Source organism: Vulpes vulpes, chromosome 4 (assembly GCF_048418805.1).
Source record: "Vulpes vulpes isolate BD-2025 chromosome 4, VulVul3, whole genome shotgun sequence".
Lineage (NCBI taxonomy): Eukaryota > Metazoa > Chordata > Mammalia > Carnivora > Canidae > Vulpes > Vulpes vulpes.
Genome location: NC_132783.1, coordinates 81,193,967 through 81,212,915, shown reverse-complemented (window position 1 = coordinate 81,212,915; position 18,949 = coordinate 81,193,967). Strand labels below are relative to the sequence as shown.

Below are 18,949 nucleotides of genomic sequence, written 5' to 3'. Positions count from 1 at the left end.
GAAAGCAGTTTTTTTGTGGTGTTCCAAACCGGCCTTTATGATGAATATTTAACACAAGTCTGTGCCAAGAGAATGCCACCCTCCCAAGCTGAGGCCACCAAAACCCTGGTCTGACAGCCATCTGGGACAAGCTTTTCCAGCAGGGCATCTGAGAAGCCTCAGGAAGGGGACCCCAATGCACAGGTCAGAGGGGGAAGGACCCACTCTGAGACACCAGGCAACGTCTCTCTGGCAACCATGCCAACGCCTCTGTGGTGTCAGGCTGGCCGGGTGGGGTGGAGGGCAGGGTGGGCAGAAGCCTACCACCCCAGTGGGTAGGCTGCCAAGAAGGGCCCGGCTATAGACTGGCTCATGAAGACCGATGAAGGGGCCTCTCTGTTTCCTCACCCTCCCTCTGCTCCAGCTCTGGGTCCCCCCAAGGGAGTCCTCACCTGCCCCCAGAGATGTGATGTGTCACCCCAGGCAAGCAGAGGGCCCCTAACAGTGCCTGATTCTCTCCAAGGCCTTGGCAAGCAAGCCTGGCCACAGCCAGGAGCCAAGAGCAGGAAGCAAGCCCAGGGGTGAAGCCTCAGAATCCTGACTCTGATATGGAGACCCATTTTGGGGAGAGGCTCCTTCCACAAAGTGGCAGCAGCCTCCCTACCTCCCAGGCCAGGAGCCCGTGATCTTCCTTCTCCTTCCTCCTCAGAGCTGCCTGCCCCAGGTCCTACCCAAGCAGCAGTAGGGGGAGAGCACAAACTTTGGAATCAGACAGATCCGGGTTTGAATCCCAACTCTGCCTCGGATTATTCTGAGCCAAGTCACTTTGCTTCTCAAAGCCACAGTGGTCAAAGGAATGTCACTGGCACAAGGCCACAGTGAGGATTCACGGAGCCTGTCTGTGAAGTTCTCAGCCCCGTGCCTGACATGTGGTAGGTATGGGAACGATACTGTGATATTCGAGAAAGCTCAGCGTCCCTGTTTCCGAAGCCTTACTGCTGGCCCATCACAGCCTCAGCTGACTCTGGTGTCCATCCTTTCCTCCGCCCCACCCCCAAATCTCAGCTCCTGAGAGGTCTCTGCCGGCCTGGCTCCCCCCTCGTTCCTGCCTCCACAACCCTGCCATGCACGCTGGCATCCTCGCCAGGCCTGCACACTCCACCTCACCAAACCCTCCCGCCATCCCACCCCAAGGCTGGCTCAGCTCCAAACCGCCCCAGAGAGCCTCTCTCCCCAGTCCACAGGGATGGCTGCTTCCTCTAAGCATCTTCAGCACTGCCCCCAAATTATTCCGTGGGCTGAGGCTTGTTTTTACAACCAGACCAAAGCTTCTAGAATAAAAGTCTGTCATACGAGGCATACACCAGGCACTCACTAAATGCTGAACACAACTGCTCCTTTATGTTTCAAAGCTCTCAAATGGTTCCCCAGCCCTGAGGTGTGAACAAGCTTTAAGGAGAGTGACCTGGTACAGATGGGTAAACTGAGGCATGGGCAAATAAAACCCATGCAGGGCCCACCAGCAAGTGAGGAGGAGAGAGGAGGGAGTCCTGCCACCAGCTGCAGCTGCATGAATCTGTATAGCACATCCCCAGGGTAATGCAAGGGAAAAGTGAGAGGCATGATGCCCTGAGAGCTGCCATAGGCAGGGCCTGATCAGATGGTTCTGAGTATTTTGTTATGGGCTTTGGCCCTTCCTCTGGGGTTAGCACAATGGGACCATACATCCTGGGAACAGGATCTCTCCATGATCCTACCAGACCAGCGCTGGCCCTGCAAATCAGGATCAGAAATGGTCACAGGCAGGTAGGCAGGCACTCCAAGGAGACAGCAAAGGGACACCCTGTTTACTGGCTTCCTGAAATCCCTCAGGAAATTAGTGTTTCAAGCATCCCAGCCAAATAAAGTTCCCACACAATGAATGGGCTGAGCTGCTGGTCCCCTGGGAGGAGAGGTGGCCAGCCACCCATCCGCTCACCTCCATGGGCCAGAACTCTGTGGCTGTCCTCTGCACCTGGGGAGTCAGGACCCCACCACTCACGTACCCCCCCGTGGCAGCAGGGGTCGACACACAACAGCTCCTCAGGGGAACGGGCCTGCCTCAACTTCCCCTTCTATTCTCACATCCACAAGGCAAGCCAGCAATGAGCAGAAGAACCAGCCTCAAGCAGCCTTCAGGGACCTCTGGAAGACATTTACTCTCCTCCCCTGCTTTCTGATAGGTGGTAAGGAGAAAGAAAGTGGCACCAAGCTTACGGAAACAGCAGTCTCCAAGGCAGGCCCTCGGGGCCCCAGTCTTCAGTGAGGGCCAAGCAGGGAAGCTCCCTGGCCAAGGCTGTGAGTCATGGGTCAGAGGTCAAGAGAGCCTGAATGGGACACGGGCCTGCCTTTCTCCAATAAATGTCCTCAATAAAGTCCAGGGGACATGGGGAGGGACGCCAGGGAAGGAGGACTACTAGGCAGGCGACTCCCCTCCACACCACGAACCTCAAGAACTTGGTGGCACTTCCCACTCACTCGCCACCACCCTCCACACGGCCCCAGATCTGAGGGATTCAACGAGATCCTTCTCAGCAAGTCACATCTCAGTCTGGGCAAGCCTTTGGAAAACAGTTCCAAAAGCATACTTTGCTCTACCGAAAACAGTATCTCCTTATATGATTCACCAGCAGACCTCCACCACTTAGCTGCTTAGGACGGTCACACAGCCAGCACCCAGGGGTGTGTCCTGAGTGAGGCTGCTCCCCACCAGCTCCAGGAACAGGGACGCAGCCCATATGAGAGATGGGCCACCAGACTCCCTGCCATCCACGGGAAGGGCGCTCTACCCGGGACCCCGGCCAGGCCTCCAACTCAAGAGAATAATTATAACGTGTACTTTGATGGAAAATGCATTGCCCACAGCACACCTTTCAGCCTTATCTGAATCTGCTTCCATGGAAGCTACCTTAAAACTGAGAGCTCGACACCTGATAGCAACGTACAATCCCTGCCTATAGATGCACAGAGTCGGGCTTCTCCTCCACCCTGTCAGAAAGGCCATTCTGTTCTCTGTTTGCACATTCATTTCAAAAAGTCCTGATTATAAATGTTTCCATTCTTGGGGTTCTCTTTTGAAAGGGTTATCACATTTGCCTGGTTCTCTCACTGATTCGGGAGTGAAGTAAAATCTTTAACATTAAAAAAAAGAGACTTTAACACTTGTCCATTATTTCTGAGAGTCATGTGTTTACCTTTTCCTGAAAAGTACCTTTTGGCAAACTGAAGGTCTCTGGAACTGAATAGGGCCTGGCTCACCGGCTCACACCCCTGGGGTCTTCAGCCCCTACTCTGGACCCAGACCCAGGCTCCCAGCACCCAAGGGCTCCCTAAGGCCTCCCTAGCTCCCTCTCCCTCCCCACCACTCCTGTTCTCCACCTGCTGGCTCCAGTGGCTAACCCTGCTCTCCTACTAATGGGATTAGTACTTGGCTGTCTGGCCTGAAATTCGACTAGCAATCTAGAGTCTGGGTGGGTGGTCAGGTGCTCCAGGGAGGTGGGTCTGTCCATATTCATAGTTATCCTCTTTCTGTCACAAACAGCCCCCTGTGGTAGCCTTTGCTCCTTGCATCCCAAACCATAGGTTCCTAAAGGGACAGAAGAATTAATATCCAAACAAAGAGGGGGTGAGGGGAGCAGACACTGGGGCAGCCCTCCCCTCTCCCTGAGGCTCCTTGTGACTGGATCTGATTTCTAGCCTCCCCCTTTTCTTTACACCTTCATTGCAGACACAAATCTGCTGCCTTCCTGGTCCCTCTAAGCAGATGCTGGCTCTCTGCCTGCCCCCTAGACACCATTCGCTTCCATATTTACCCATCACCTACCAGGAGCCAGGCACTGGTCTGGGTGCAGTCAGGCTCAAAAAAGTATAAGATAAAGCCCCCATGTCAGGACCTTTCTTCAAGGGGCTTAGACCAAGAACCACTTTTATACACACACAGACCACAGAGCTGTAAGAACCAAGAGGGGCAGGTTCATCACCCCAAGAGATGCCTCTGCAGATGTATGAGAAGCTCTGAAAACCCCAGTGGAAGTTTTACCGTTTTGTGGGAGATATTTACAGGTATAAGAGGACTAACCATTTGTAAGGGCGTCTCCTGAGCTGGACCAGAAGAGGGGGATGATTCAAGCTCTGGAAACTCTCATCAGTGAAGGCCAAGACCTAAATCTTGGCACAACCACCTTTCTGTCTTGGTGAACACCAAAGGCCCACCTTCAGGGCCTGGGGGTCCCACCTCACACACCAACCCCAGTCCCAGCTAGCGTTCGTTGGCCAGTCTTCCCAGCCTGGGATGGGGCATTATCTCCAGATGAGGAATCTCAGGGAAGTCGAGGTAACTCCAAGGCATGTGAGCCCATCCTACCCCTCAGACCACACCTGCCTCAGGCTCTGAATGTGTCCCAGCCCTGAAGCCACTCTCCCCAGGCTCCTACCTGCTGGGGGGAGGGGGGCCGGGACCCAGGGCCTATGGGCACCTCAGCACAGGTACGCACAGCTGAGACCAGGCCTCAGCCTGGGGTGGACGTCAGGCCAGCACATCCACCGGAAAACATCAGGTTGGAGAGAAATAGTCTATTCTGGCCACAACAGGTGGCACCCCACCCACCGCCCCATGACACAGGGACACTCACAATGTTCATGAGGGTGAGAATGTAGTTCTGCACGTGCTCCTTGCCATGGAAGCGCACCACCGAGTCATCCACCACCAGCAGCACCTCGATGCTGTAGCTGCCCGCCTTAGCGTGCCGCCGCTTCCGCTCTCCGTCGCCCAGCTGGTCCCCCACCAGGCCCAGCAGGTTGGGGAGGTCACCCAGGCCAAAAGCTGCCAACCAGGAGGAGAAGAGAGACAGGGGTCAGACCCACAGGAGAGGCTGCCCCTCGGATGCCACCCACCAGCCCACTAAGCCCCATCGTGTGGGTCCTTTCCCTGCCTCTGTGAAGCCAACCCAGCATGAGGCGGTTCCTTCCACACGGCTTAACTCATAGGCTGGTGCAAAGGGCTGGTGCCAGACCACGGCTCAGTCTTTGAGGCAATAAACAGCAGAGAAGGGGGATCTGGCTGGGAGTCGCAAGCCTAGGTCCCAGTCCCCACCCAGTGCTATCTGCCCATGTGCCCTCCCCTTGCCCATTCACCCCTCCAAGTCCCCCTCCCCTCCTGTGACACAGGGATGAGGTATCCTTGATCTCTTACCCACATGCTTGCTATAAAAGTCACAGGTGGCAGTGGGTGGACACACCTCAATTAAGGGGAAAAATTGTGGTGTCACTGTGGCCTATGCAGGGCGTTTTAAGAACCCCTGGACTAAGCTCCCCCCCCAATCCCTCCCCATCACTACCAGCAACCCAAAAGTTCACCACCACCACTTTGCCTTTTTGGCAAAAAAGCTAAATATTTCTTTAACAAGGATTTATAAACTTGTGTGATATAATCAGGGAGTTGTCAAACCTTTTCTAAAAGGACCAGAGAGTGACTTTTTTAGGGTTTGTAGGTCCTACAGTCTCCATCTCAGCTATTCAGTTTGGCATACGAGTAGTCACAGACAACATATAAGCCAACAAGTGTGTCTGTCCCCATAAAACTTAATTTGCAAACACACGTGGTGGGCTTTAGTTTGCCGACCTCCAATCTAATTGAATCCAATCCCATCCTTACAACTCTCAGGTTACTGTCCCCAATATGCTGGTCAACAAACTAAGACCCAGGGTAGCTTGCCCAGGTCTGTCCGAAATCAAGAGAGCAGACCTGGAAACATCGCATCATCATCGGTGCTGCTGCCCAGAAAGGTGGCCCCCAAAGCAGTTACCAGTCCAAAGAGACTGGAGCGACATCTGTTGGGACAATGGAGTCAAGGGTTCCTGAGGACACTGTGGGAAAAGCTAGTGACGGGGAGCAGAATTGGCCACCCCAAAATTTGCCTCCATGGTGTAAGGACCATTTTAGACTGATTATTTTTAAGAAATGGCAGACACAAGAAAAGCTCTGGAAATCGTGGATAAGTGAGGCTTTTGCAAGAGACGTTTTCCTGTAGAAGGAAAATCTCCATTTGTAAGGGTGTCTCCCTGTCTGTACCAGGAAGAGGAGGATGACTCTACATATCTCAGGAAACTCTTATCAATAAAGAAGGAAATGACTTAAATCCACGTAATAACCTTCCCCTTGTTGACTGTGCTTTTCCTGGTAACCTCCCATAACTCACTCCTCCTCCCCACCCACCAACATCTTCTTTTGTCCTTAGCTGGAGATGTTAAGGTAGTGGCTTGGACCATTTAGGGGAGTTACTGGGTTTCCCTGGCTCTCTCCCACGTCTATGGGAGGTATCCATGTAATTAAACTTCTGTTTGTTTCATTCTTGTTAATCTGTCTTTTATTACAGGGTGCCTCAGCCAAGAACCTAGAAGGGTAAAGGAAAAAAAATTTTTCCTCCCCCACACCAAGAAAGCAGGATAGGAGCCTGGGGTCTCTTGAGAAGGTTTCAAAGCCTTAACATTTCATGACTTCCCCACCATCCTACCCTGAAGTTCCTTTATTTTTTTTTTTTTTAAGATTTTAGGTGTTTATTCATGAGAGACACACAGAGAGAGGCAGAGACACAGGCAGAGGGAGAAGCAGGCTCCCTGCAGAGAGCCTGATATGGGACCCAATCCCAGGACCCTGGAATCACACCCTGAGCCGAAGGCAGATACTCAACCACTGAGCCACCCATGTATGTGTACTCTAAAGTTCTGATACTTGCACCATTAATTTCCAAGAATATCCAGTTAGTGAGAATCTCTCAGAGAGTGGGACAGGGGGTAAGGATAGAAAAAATGCTACCAGTGCATCCCCAGCACGTATCAAGGGTTGTGGCTGCAGGACAGGCCCAAACGTATAAGGTGGGTAGATGGTAGGTGAGTGATGAAGGTAGGGCCCCTGCCCTTGAGCCCACTGCCTGCCTCAGGTGACAGAGAAGGAACCAGAAGGTAACAGTGCAGTAACTTCAAGGCCTACAGGAGGACTGACCAGGGAAAGCTTCCACACTGGAGACCCAAACCAGGACAGGGGAGTTGACAGGAACTTCTGAAGCAAGCTGCTTGGAGCATGAAGAACAGAGTCCCTAGCAGAGGGAACGGTACCTGCAAAATCCATTGTGAGCAAGTATGAGGTGACACCATCCACAATGCGGAGGACCCTCGTGGAGGATTCCACAGGTGCCTCGGCAGAGACCCAAGTTTTGCCTCTTAGTTTCTATGGATATGGATGCTTCAGGAACTGAAATTTAAGGGCAGGGCAACAGGGGACCATGGGACTCTGCTACCCTTTCTTTTTATCTTCCATTCGGTTAGTGGCCTCCATGTGCAAAGGAAGGAAAGACCTAGACTAAAGGGTTGGTAAAATGTGTGCCCACGGGGGAAACCAGAAAAGTGTGGCCAGTCCCCTGAGTGATGCACAGCCTGGCAAGCAGGGCTCACGCTGCTGTCACCCTCACTCAACCTGGCACAGGAGCTCATGGTGGCCTGGCACCTGAGCCCAGTGGTGAGTACAGCAGCCCACCGACAAACACCTGGGAGAAAGGAGGGAGTAGCCCCAGGAAGGCCGAAGAAAGGATAAGCATTCTCTCCATGGAGCAGGGAAAATAAATAACAGTCACTCCCAACACATGAACAGTGCCTGTAGGTTTTCAAATCATATGTAAAATGTGGAGCTTGACCCCTTACGGCTCTTCCAGCCAGGTCTGTCAAAGGGGGGCTCAGAGAGGTTGCCTGACTCATCCCAGGTCACACAGCAAGTACTGGCAATGACCCAGAATGCAAACCCAGGGCTCCCACTCTCCCACTATCACGCCCTGTCAGGGCCCACCCAGATTTTCCTCTCTGCAAAAATAGTGAGGAGCAGTGGGGAGGGCCTGCTGACATCAGCCACAAGCCCTGGAGAGGTGCCCCCCACACCCTCTTCCATCTCTCATCCTTTCAGGCCAGAAATAGGTAACCTTCCAAGAGGGGAGCTGCGGGGGGAGCCACGGGCCCCTGGGAGGCTTTCCAGAAGCCCACCCAAGAAGCCCCATGAGAATCTAAAATGGTGCAGCTGTTTCAAAAAACAGTTTGGCAGCTCCCCAAAAAGTTAAATATAGTGTTACCATAGGAACCAGCAATTCCACTCCGAGATCTATACCCAAAAGAATTGGAAACATACATCCACACAGAAACTTGTACGTGAACGCTCATAGCAGCATTATCACCATAACAAAAAAAATGGAAACAACCCAAGTGTCCATTAACAGATAAAGAGATACATACAAAATGTGGTCTATTCGTGCAATGCACGCTACATGTGCGTGAACCTTACAGGCTAAGTGACAGCGCCAGTCACAAAAGGCCACATGGTACACGATTCCCTTTATATGAGGTGTCCAGGATGGGCACATCCAAGGGGAGAAGGGAGATGAGTGGCTGCCGGGGGGTGGGGAGGGGGGAAACTGGAGTGGTAACTAATTAATGGGTTCTGGGCCTTTTATGGGAGTGACAGAAATGTTCTGGAATCAGCAGTGATGGTTGCACAACACTCTAAACATAGTAAAAAAACACTGTATTGTATACCTTAAAATGATTAAGTTGGTGGATTTTATCTCGAGTTAAAATAAAGCGAGTGCAGCAGCCCGAAGCCCAGCCTGAAGGCTGCCCCTGAAGGGATGAGCTGTCCTCACATCCGGCGGCCTTGGCCCCCAGCCACAGAGCTGGAACCGGCCACAGGTGCCTGCGGCTCCAAGGGACCCGCTCCTCCCCAGGGGGACCTGTGGGGTGGGACGAGCTCATAGAGAGCGGGGCCCAGGGCTGAAGAGGGAAGGGGCGGCTTTAGGAGCATGGCAGCATCCAGGGCTCAGCCCCGGGGGCCGAGGCAGGGTCCACGGGGGAGTCCCCGCGGGCTGGAAGGGGGCCGGCTGTGCCTGGACATCCAGCCAGGCAATCTACCTGCAGGCAATCTACCTGCAGGCTTTGAAGTTTGGTGTGCTGTGTGTGAGTATGGGTGTGTGTGAGTGTGCATGTGTGTGACTGTGTGTGTCGTGTGAGTGTGAGTGTGCATGTGTGCTATGTGTGAGTCAGTGCATGTGTGAGGTGTGTGAGTGTGCATACACGTGACTGTGTGTGTCGTGAGTGAGTGCATGTGTGTGTGTATGTCATGTGAGTGTGAGGTATGTGACGGTTATGCGTGAGTGTGCATAAGTGTGTGTAAGCATGTGTGAGTGTGTGAGTGGGTGCGTGTGTGAGGTGTGTGAGTGTGCATGTGTGTGACTGTTGCCGTGTGTGTGAGGTGTGTGACTGTGTTATGTGTGAATGTGCGTGTGTAAGTGGGTGTATGTGTGAGGTGTGTGACCACATGTGTCATGTGTGTGAAATGTGTGACTGTGCTATGTGTGAGTGTGCATGAGTGTGCATGTGTGGCTGTGTGTTACTTGTGAGTGGGTGTGTGAGGTATGTGAGTGTGTATGTGTGTCATGTGTGAGGTGTGTGACTGTGTGTTACGTGTGAGTGTGCATGTGTGATTGTGTGTGAGTGGGTGCGTGTGAAGTGTATGAGTGTGTGTGTGTGGCTGTGTTACTTTTGAGTGGGTGTGAGGTGTGTGAGTGTGCATGTGTGACTATATGTGTGTATGTGAGTATGTGTGTGTGTTGTGTGAGTGTGCGTGTGTGCTGTGTGAGTCGGTGTGTGCGTGAGGTGTGTGAGTGTGCATACGTGTGACTGTATCGTGAGTGGATGAGTGGGTGCATGTGTGAGTGCATGTGTGTGTGTATATCCTGTGTGTGAGGTATGTGACTGTTATGCGTGAGTATGCATAAGTGTGTGTGTGTGAGCATTGTGAGTGTGTGAGTGGGTGCGTGTGTGAGGTGTGTGAGTGTGCCTGTGTGTGACTGTTGTCATGTGTGAGTGTGAGGTGTGACTGTTGTGTGAATGTGCGTGTGTGAGTGGGTGCGTGTGTGAGGTGTGTGTGTATGTGTCATGTGTGAGGTGTGTGACTCTGTTATGTGTGAGTGTGCATGTGTAAGCATGTGTGAGTGGGTACATGTGTGAAATGTATGAGTGTGCATGTGTGGCTATGTGTGTTACTTGTGAGTGGGTGTGTGAGGTGTGTGAGTGTGTATGTGTGTCATGTGTGTGAGCTGTGTGACTGTGTGTGTTATGTGTGAGTGTGCATGTGTGAGCGTGTGTGAGTGGGTACAGGTGTGAAGTGTATGAGTGTGCATGTGTGGCTGTGTGCGGTACTTATGAGTGGGTGTGTGAGGTGTGTGAGTGTGCATGTGTGAGCATGTGTGGCTGTGTGAGTGGGTGCTATGTGTGAGTGGTGAGTGTGTGAGGTGTGTGGGTGTGCACGTGTGTGTGAGTGTGCATGTGTGAGTGGGTGAGTGTGTGGGTACACACTAGCTCCCTTCAGGAAGCCGCCGTCAAGCCCATACCCTGAGGGCCCAGAGGAGTCCCCCCACCGGAAGGTCACTTGTGTGTCGCGGATACTTCTAGAGGGGAGCCCAGGCAGCTGCAGCCCTCCGGAGGCCACAGCGCAGCTAGAAGGTCAACGTGATGGGTCACCGGATGCCCCCCTCCCTCCTTGAGGAAACCCATAACCTGGGGGTGGTAGAGCTCACGGGAAGGAGCGACAACGAGGACGTGGCGTCTGTCCTCCGGGAAGCCCGCAGCCTACCTGGGACAAGAAGACGGTGCCAGGAGACGTCCCGGGGGCTCCGGGAGCCAGGAGAGGGGACCCTGGGCTGGGCGGACCCTCGGGGCAGTGGAGACGGAGCACGTTCCCCGGGCTGAGGCAGATCTCTCAAAAGCCCCTTTACCGGCGGGCCTAGGCCTCTGGCATTTCTGTGTGTGCCACGAGGTACACCCCCTCTTGGGTGTACCCCCAGACGGGACGGGACACCTTTCGGCCCAATCAAGAAGGCTAAATGGAGACGGGACACCCAGAAACGCCAATACACTCACCGGGCTCAGACCCACCGGTGGGCCTAAAATAGCAGTGAGTGTCACGGGTTTGTAAGGAAGCCCCCCACGGCTGCTTGCCTTTCTAGGGAGGGACCCGGTGGGCCCCGGCATGGCATCTCCCACAGGCCCAGGACTCCCAGAAGGAAGCCTGAGGACGGGGAGCCCCACCAGCCTTCCTGGGCCTCGGGGCCAACCCTGTGAGCCCAGCGGTCTGGGCTTCCCGGCCACTGACCGTGGTGGCAGACGCTGTGGTTGGCTCCAGGCCCACGGCCATGCAACAGAACTCCCACCCCCCAGGGTCTCCCCAAAAGGGGAGATTTATCGTCTTTTGATTCAGAACTGGCCTCAGATACAATGGAGCCCAGGGAGACTTGTCCTTCTTCCCAGCCACAGCGGAGAGCACAGTGCTGTCCCATCCTGGCCCCGTAACCCACCCCAGCCCCCCGAGGCTCCACCGAGTGCCTGCCCCCCACCCCAGGCCTGCAGAGCCCCCCCCCACCCAGGTCAGACTCTGGTGCTGCAGCTTCTCCTCTGGGTGACCCTGGAAGAGCAGCTGGAGCTTCAGAGGAGGCACTGTATGTGGGGACAGCTGGTCTCCACGCATTCCTTCACGCTGGGCCCAACCCCACGGGGGCCCTGGCATGGCCAGATTCCACCCAAGCCCTTCTCATATCCTCTTGGCCAAAGGGGCTTCGTGACAAAGCTGAGTTGGACAATGCAGCTGGCCGTGGGCCCAGGGCCAGCACACGCTGCATCCACCGCTTCCTTCACACAAGCCCAGGGCCTGAGCGCTGCTGCTGCGCAGGCTCCTGTGCCGGTTGCCGGGGTGCGAGGCCGCCCCTGCTCTCAGGGGCTCTCGCCCTAACCTGCCAGTAGTTACCCGAATAACAATACTGTCAAGGGGCGCCTGGGAGCATCAGTGGTTGAGCGTCTCCCTTCGGCTCGGGTCATGATTCTGGGATCCAGGATCGAGTCCCGCATCGGGCTCCCCACGGGGAGCCTGCTTCTCCCACTGCCTGTGTCTCTGCCTCTCTCTGTGTCTCTCATGAATAAATAAATAAAATCTTTAAAAAAACCAATACTGTCATAAGAGCAATCATTTATCAAGCACCTACTAGATGCCAAGCTCCACACCGGGATTTTTATATACACTATCGCTAATATGCACAAGCTTAGAGATTAGCAATAGCCCCCACTTTACAGATTAGAAAATGAGGTTCAGAGACTTTTTTTTTCTTTTTTACTCTGTCATTTTTCCATTTATTTAGAGAATGTCCTTCCTATGCCTGACATACAAGCACGGACTTAGTACTAAGCTTTTGATTGAGCTCATAGGTCACATAATACAATGAGATATTTCATTTATCCATTTAACAAATACTTAAGGGCTCCGTTTTAGATGTTAGGGAATACAGTAGAGAATAAAAAAAGAAAAAATCCTCTCCTCATAGATCTGTCTTGGGGTTTGTTTGTTTGTTTGGGGGTTTTTTTTTTGCATTTTTTTTTATTGGAGTTCGATTTGCCAACATATAGATGCTAAGTAACTCGGTTAGGGTCTCACAGCCAACCATGTTGGACATAGGATTTAAAAATGGTCTGTTGGACACAAAGCTGACCCCGATGCCCTCGTACCTGGCAGTCTCCCTACAAATGTCCTGAGACCTTCCTTCCTGAGGCTCCCAGGGGCTGAGTTGATCTTCAGGGGAAGAGCTAACTGCAGACATTGCACCTCCTGCCAGGCGGGGAACTAGCTTTCACAAGCAACCGTAGAGCCCCTCAGTGACCTCTGGAGTCCCTAGGGTCACAGTTCAGGGGGCTCGAGTAGCTCAGCCCCCAACTCCAGCCAGCTGTAGTCGCCCCTAAAACCCACTGGGGTTTCTCCGCTGGTATACACGGTCCAGTCCCACTTTACAGATGAGAAGGCCGAGGCCAGGACTCAAGAGGTGAAGGTAACCGGCAGAGGTGGAGCTCAGGGACCTGCCCAGTGCCTACCTTCGTTGTGAAGGTCCCCGCCGGGCTCAGTCCACTCCTGCCGGACCACCTCCCGGCGGTACACCACGTGCGTCCTCCCGCCGGCCTCCTTCTCCTGCTGCCCCCACTCCAGGGGTTCTATGAAGTAGTCACTGCTGTCCGTGCGGATGAGGCCCGCCTGAACCAGGCCCGCCGCAAGCGGGAGGAGCACAGAGGGGGAGAGAGAAGAAGTGTGAATACACAGCACAGAACAGGCGGGCATTTGTGAATGCAAATGTGACCACACACGTGCAGACTCTTCCTCTGGGGTGGGTGGTGGAGGGGGGACGGCGAGCAAGGGGGCCCAGGCCCATTTCCAGCAACGCAGATCCACTTTGTGTCATGTACGCAGGGTTCCATATAACATTTCATTTAAACAAAGGGTTCCAGGGAATCCCTGGATGGCTCAGCGGTTTAGCACCTGCCTTCGGCCCAGGACACGATCCTGGAGTCCCGGGATCGAGTCCCGCGTCGGGGTCCCAGCATGGAGCCTGTTTCTCCCTCCTCCTGTGTCTTTGCATCTTTCTCTCTCTCTTTCTATGTCTATCATAAATAAATAAATAAATAAATTTTTAAAAAATATTTAAAAAAAGAAACAAAGGGTTTCAGCCCTTAAACAGGGCAGGAAAGGCCCTGCTGCAGTAAATACACACCCGCACGCACACACACACCGACCAGGGCACAGAATTCCAGCCCCAAAGCCCCATCCTGTAGATTTGCCTCTACCTATAGGAAGACCAGTGGTGGAAAGTTCCTACTGGTAAAGGTTAATTATCCTTTACATTGGTGCTGGTCCCCGGCTCCAATACAAAGGGCTATTATTTCAGATTTAAAGCACGTGTGTGTGTGTAGACCCGGGACAGCACTTAACGCTCCCCGACAATGAAAGAGCCTGGATAAGGGCACAGGAATGCATGCTCTGTTTTTAATCTAATTTTTTGCCTGCATCAAAATATGCCTGTAAAAATAATCAGGTGTTGGCCTTGGAAATAAAAACATTAAAAATATAATCTTGGCCAAGGCCAGCAAATGTGTTATGAGCCCCCGGTGAAAGCAGTAATCACAGAGGCCAATGAGACATGCAACTAGATGTGTGTGAAGACATGTTCAGGGCATAAGCTCACACCCTCCCCCAGCGCCAGCTCTAGGAAGCATCAGACCAGCCCACCCACCACAGTGCCTGGAAAATAGTAGGCAATCCTTAAGGAATATTGGGGGGGGGGGGGAGTTGTTTTGTTTTATAAGATTTTTTTTAAGTGTTTTTTTTTAATTTTTTTTATTTATTTATGATAGTCACAGAGAGAGAGAGAGGCAGAGACATAGGCAGAGGGAGAGGGAGAAGCAGGCTCCATGCACCGGGAGCCCGATGTGGGATTCGATCCCGGGTCTCCAGGATCGCGCCCTGGGCCAAAGGCAGGCGCCAAACCTCTGCGCCACCCAGGGATCCCTGTTTTATAAGATTTTTTAAAAAGATTTTATTTATTTGAGAGAGATAGTGGGCACAAATTAGGGGAGGAGAGGAGGAGAGGGAGAAGCAGGCTCCCCACTAAGCAGGGAGCCTGACAAGGGGCTCGATCCCAGGACCCTGAGATCATGACCTGAGCCAAAGGTGGACACCAAACCAACTGAGCCGCCCAGGCGCCCCAAGGAATATATGTTTACTGAATACCTTCACTCATTCGACAAGTATCTATTGAGCGCCTACTACATACCAGCTGTGCTCCAGACACTGGAGATGCAGCTGTAAACATCAGGCAGTGATTGAAAGAACCATTTTTATAAATCTATCAGACCTTCTTCACTTGAATAGGAGCTGCCTCTTTTTAAAGCAGCCATGACTTGGCACCTGGGTGGCTCAGTCGGTTAAGCATCTGCTTTTGGCGGGTCATGATCCCAGTGTCCTGGGATCAAGTCCCACATCAGGCTCCCTACTCAATGGGGAGTCTGCTTCTCCCTCTACCCCTCCCCTCTGCTTGTGCATGCTTGCTCTCTCTCTCATGCTCCCTCTCTCTCAAATAAACAATCTTTTAAAAAGCAGCCATGACTTTAGGCAACCAAACTCCACCAAATTTTCCCACCTCCACCTGTTCTGAGACGACTTCTTGGGGAACATCCTCGGAAATCTACCGAGCACATGAGTCAGCCACCACCAATCCTCCTCCCACCAAAGCTACTGCAGCTCCTCAAAATCTGGCACTCCTTGCCCCATGTGGCCACCAGATCTCAGGGCCTCACACGAGGGATGCAGTCTCTGGAATGATCCGCACGGCATCGGGCTGGGCTGCAAGGCACAGCCGTCCAGTTCACCCCTCCTGTCCACAACTGCGGACCACACAAGACTTTTCAAGATCACCGTGCCTGCCCCAGTCTGAAGCTTCAATCCCTCAACCACCTCCCTCATCAGGGGAGCTCTGAACTTTGGCTTGGATGCCTCTAGCAACAGACAGCTCCCTCCTTCAAGATCTAACCTACTGTGTGCAGGGACCCAGGTCACGTTTTGCTGAGCTGAAACACACTCCCCTACATCCCACCCTTTGTAATTGGTTTTATTATCAGTGATATTAACCACACTATCTGCCACTTATATTTACATATCTTTTTTCATCTTTACAACAACCTTATAAGGTAGATACTAATATTAGACGCATTTCACAGATAAGGAAACAGGCTCAGAAAGGTTAAGAAACATGCCCAGTCACCCAGCAAATAAGTGACAGCACAGGCCTCTCCCCAGAGAAGAGTTAGTGAATCCCTATCTCCCCATCCCGGTTACCTGGTAAGGGCAAACACCTGAACCCTGGAATATACGATCTGGGAAATAAGTTTCAAAGCTCTTTATGACTATGGATCTCACAAACCCCAAGGGGACCAAACTGGACCAAACCCCAGGAGTCAAGGATAGAACCTCCCAGCAGTGTTCTTGGTCCATTTTGCACATTGCATCTGGCTCTGACAGGCCATTCTTGCACAGGCTGGGGTGCCCCCTCAGCCTCTGAGACCCTCCTCCTGGAGAGGGGAAGAGCAGGCGGGCTGAGCCACCAGATCAGGAAGTAGGCTGGGCAGGTCCCTGCCACACAGCCCTCAGTTTCCCCATCTGCACCACGAGAGGTTTGGCGGACTATCTCCAGCTCTGCCCTGGCCAGGAAACCAGGCACCACTTGGGGCAGACAGACTGGCAACAGGAACTTTCTGGTTCTCTGCCTCCTTGCCAAATGACTCCTGTCTCCCAATTTATGAGATGTTTATATTTCTCAAAAGTGGTGGCTAATTTTAAAGAATCAAATCACATTTCTGTACAAGACATCAAGAAAAGGAGGAAAATAAGTTGCTGGAAAATAAATGGCAACCCTATCTGTTTTCACCCATACCTCCACCTTCTTCTCTCGGAAACAGTAAGTAAGTAGAAATATATATTAGAAAAGTTCTTAATGCAACACAAACAACAACAAATAGCTGGTTATATCCAGTTGAGCCACATACTATGTGGGCCCTCAGGCCACTTCTCCAAATAGGAACTCTCTAACGTGCAGGCCTGGCCACCATCAGCCAAGCTCTGGACCCCTTTACTACGGCTGCTCCTGAGGGACCTTTCGTGAGACATGATTGGTAGAGGGGGGTCTGGTTGACATTTCCAATATGGCTGGTGACATCACATCAGCTGCGGGGGTAATGCCTTCCGCTATATCTTCATCCTGAGGCCTCTAAGCCATGCTATTCCAGATTTTTCAGCCCTGCTTCCCTTCAGGGGAAGCCCCCAGGTCCAGAGGGTAAGTCCGGGGTGCCTGAAGGAGATAGGATCATGTGGTGATGGGGGAGGCAGGCATTGGCTTATCCTCGTATCCTGCTGTAGGTCATAACTGAAGAGGTTCAGCTGGTCATCAGTAGCTGTCTACCATCAGGATGAGGTCCCAAACCTCTTAGCAAGCAACTGAAGCCACATTATTTCAGCATTAGTCCAAGTGTATATATAAACATGTTTATTCTGAAATAGCATGTACTTGCACATAAACTCTGAGGCAAGGGTAGACTAAGCCAACACATCTCCTGGGAGGCCACAGGAAGAGACCCCCCCCCCCAAAGACTGAAATATGTGTGCTTGGAGGTGCCAAAGTCTGGGCTGAGACAGGAAAACACTGTCTGTGCCAGGTCAAGTGCAGGGACAATGAGCAAGGACCCAGCCTGGGGTCCAGGCACAGGTAAATGGCAGAGCTCTGAGAGGACAGCCTCAAGGTGCCCCCAGATTCACTAAGCTTTGCAGAATGCCCAGGAGGACCTATTCCAAGATGACAGTTCCAATGAAGCCAGGTGAGGGGTAAGCCAGGTGCCCTCTTTCTTCTTCTTCCAAGGTAAGCCTATGTGGGGCCTCCCCAGAAGAGAAAGCAGCAGAGCAGGCCTCCAACCCAACCATCCCATCACCTCCCAAGGAGAGCACATTCTCGGGCCCAAACTGGTTCTGGAAATTCCATTACTAAGGTTTTACTGCCAGCTGTGCTGTCTCAGGTTCTAGACTTCCAGCAAATTCAGCTGAAAACTGTTCCACTGTAGGAAATAAAAGAAAGCCTATCAAGTAGAGGCTGAGGTGATGTACATAGCTGGGAGTGGCAAGAGAATCTGAAATGGCTTCCCTCAGGTTCACCGCCAGCCCAGCAACCTGCTTCCACCCCCAGCCGCACTCCCTTCCTAGACCACGACACCGGCTGAAACTCAGAAAGCCCCACTGCAGGTGTCTGCGTCACTCCCACCACCGTCCTGCTCACCCAACTCCTGCCCTCTGGCTCCAGCTATTACCAAGCTTCATCAAGACCTCCAGTGCCTGGCCTCATTGCTTCATCACTGTCGATACCACCACCTCCCCCCACCAAGTCCTCACCTCCCCTCCTACCACCTTAGACTCCTCAGTCTAGATGCATAATAATTCTGTGAACACCTATAGCTCTCTGTCTTTCCCTCCTTCCCACTGTTCCAGAAAAACCTCTGCCCTTGTTCAACTCAAGCAGTCACCCTCTCCATGTCCGCGTACTGATGGAGAAATGCACACAGTGCCCACTGGTGTCATTTGAAATCAGCGGCCACAACTCTGGTGTGAGCATGATGCCAGGTGGCGATTCTCTATTGCACTTCCCTGTTATGTCTGCATCCCGGCTCTCCCATCGGCTGAGGCTCCTAACACTGTCCCCACCTCCTCCTCTCTTGTTTTTAGGGAGTAAACAAGGCACCATCACACAGGCTGTCCCCTACCCTGCTGCCACCCTATGAACTCCCACCGCTGTGCCCTTCCTCGCCTCCCGCTCACCTCCATTTCACCTCCTCCACGACTTAGCTCCCACAATTAGTGCCCTGCTTCCCAGCATCACCATGCTCACCCTCTCTTGGATCATTCTTACCGGCCTGAGAACACACTCCAGGATCTCCCATATGAGAAGCTCCCTCCCTCCCAGCTCTGGACGCCGATGGCCAGAGTCTCCGCTCCCCTCCACACTGGATGCGGCCGCTGGGAACATGAACCGATGCAGCCACCTTGGAAAACAGAGTCTAGCAGCTCCACAAACTACTAAACAGTTACCACAGGACCCCACAATTCTGCTCCTTGGTACACACCCGAGAGAAATAACAAGTGTCCCCACAAAAACTTGTACACGAATGTTCACCGCGGCCCTACTCCCGCTGGCCAAAAAGGAGAAACAACCCAAATGCCTGTCAACAGATGAAGAGATAAACAAAAACAAAAAACAAAAAAGAAGAACTGGTCCATGCTCAAACACACACGAATCTTGGAAACATCCTACTAAGTGAAAAAAGCCAGCCACAAAAGGCCACATATTATACGATTCTATCCACATGAAATATCCAGAATAGGAAAGTCTACAGAGACTGGAAGATGAGCAGTTGCCAAGGGTTGGGGAAATGGACTGGGAGCAAGGGCAACACCAAAAGGGCACAGGGCTTCTTTCTGAGATAGTGAAAA

General features: G+C 52.6%; 1 protein-coding gene across 2 annotated transcripts in view; it reads right to left on the bottom strand.

The window, feature by feature from the left end:
- ADAMTS14 (ADAM metallopeptidase with thrombospondin type 1 motif 14) overlaps positions 1-18,949 on the bottom strand; it is a 77,647-nt gene that overhangs the window by 40,658 nt on the left and 18,040 nt on the right. For both annotated transcript variants that reach the window (XM_072756231.1, XM_072756230.1), the window contains exons 3-4: positions 12,967-13,123; positions 4,650-4,840 (exon numbers count right to left, since the gene is read on the bottom strand). In XM_072756231.1, the coding sequence (XP_072612332.1) occupies positions 4,650-4,840; positions 12,967-13,123 (348 nt within the window). The remainder of the gene's footprint in view (positions 1-4,649; positions 4,841-12,966; positions 13,124-18,949) is intronic.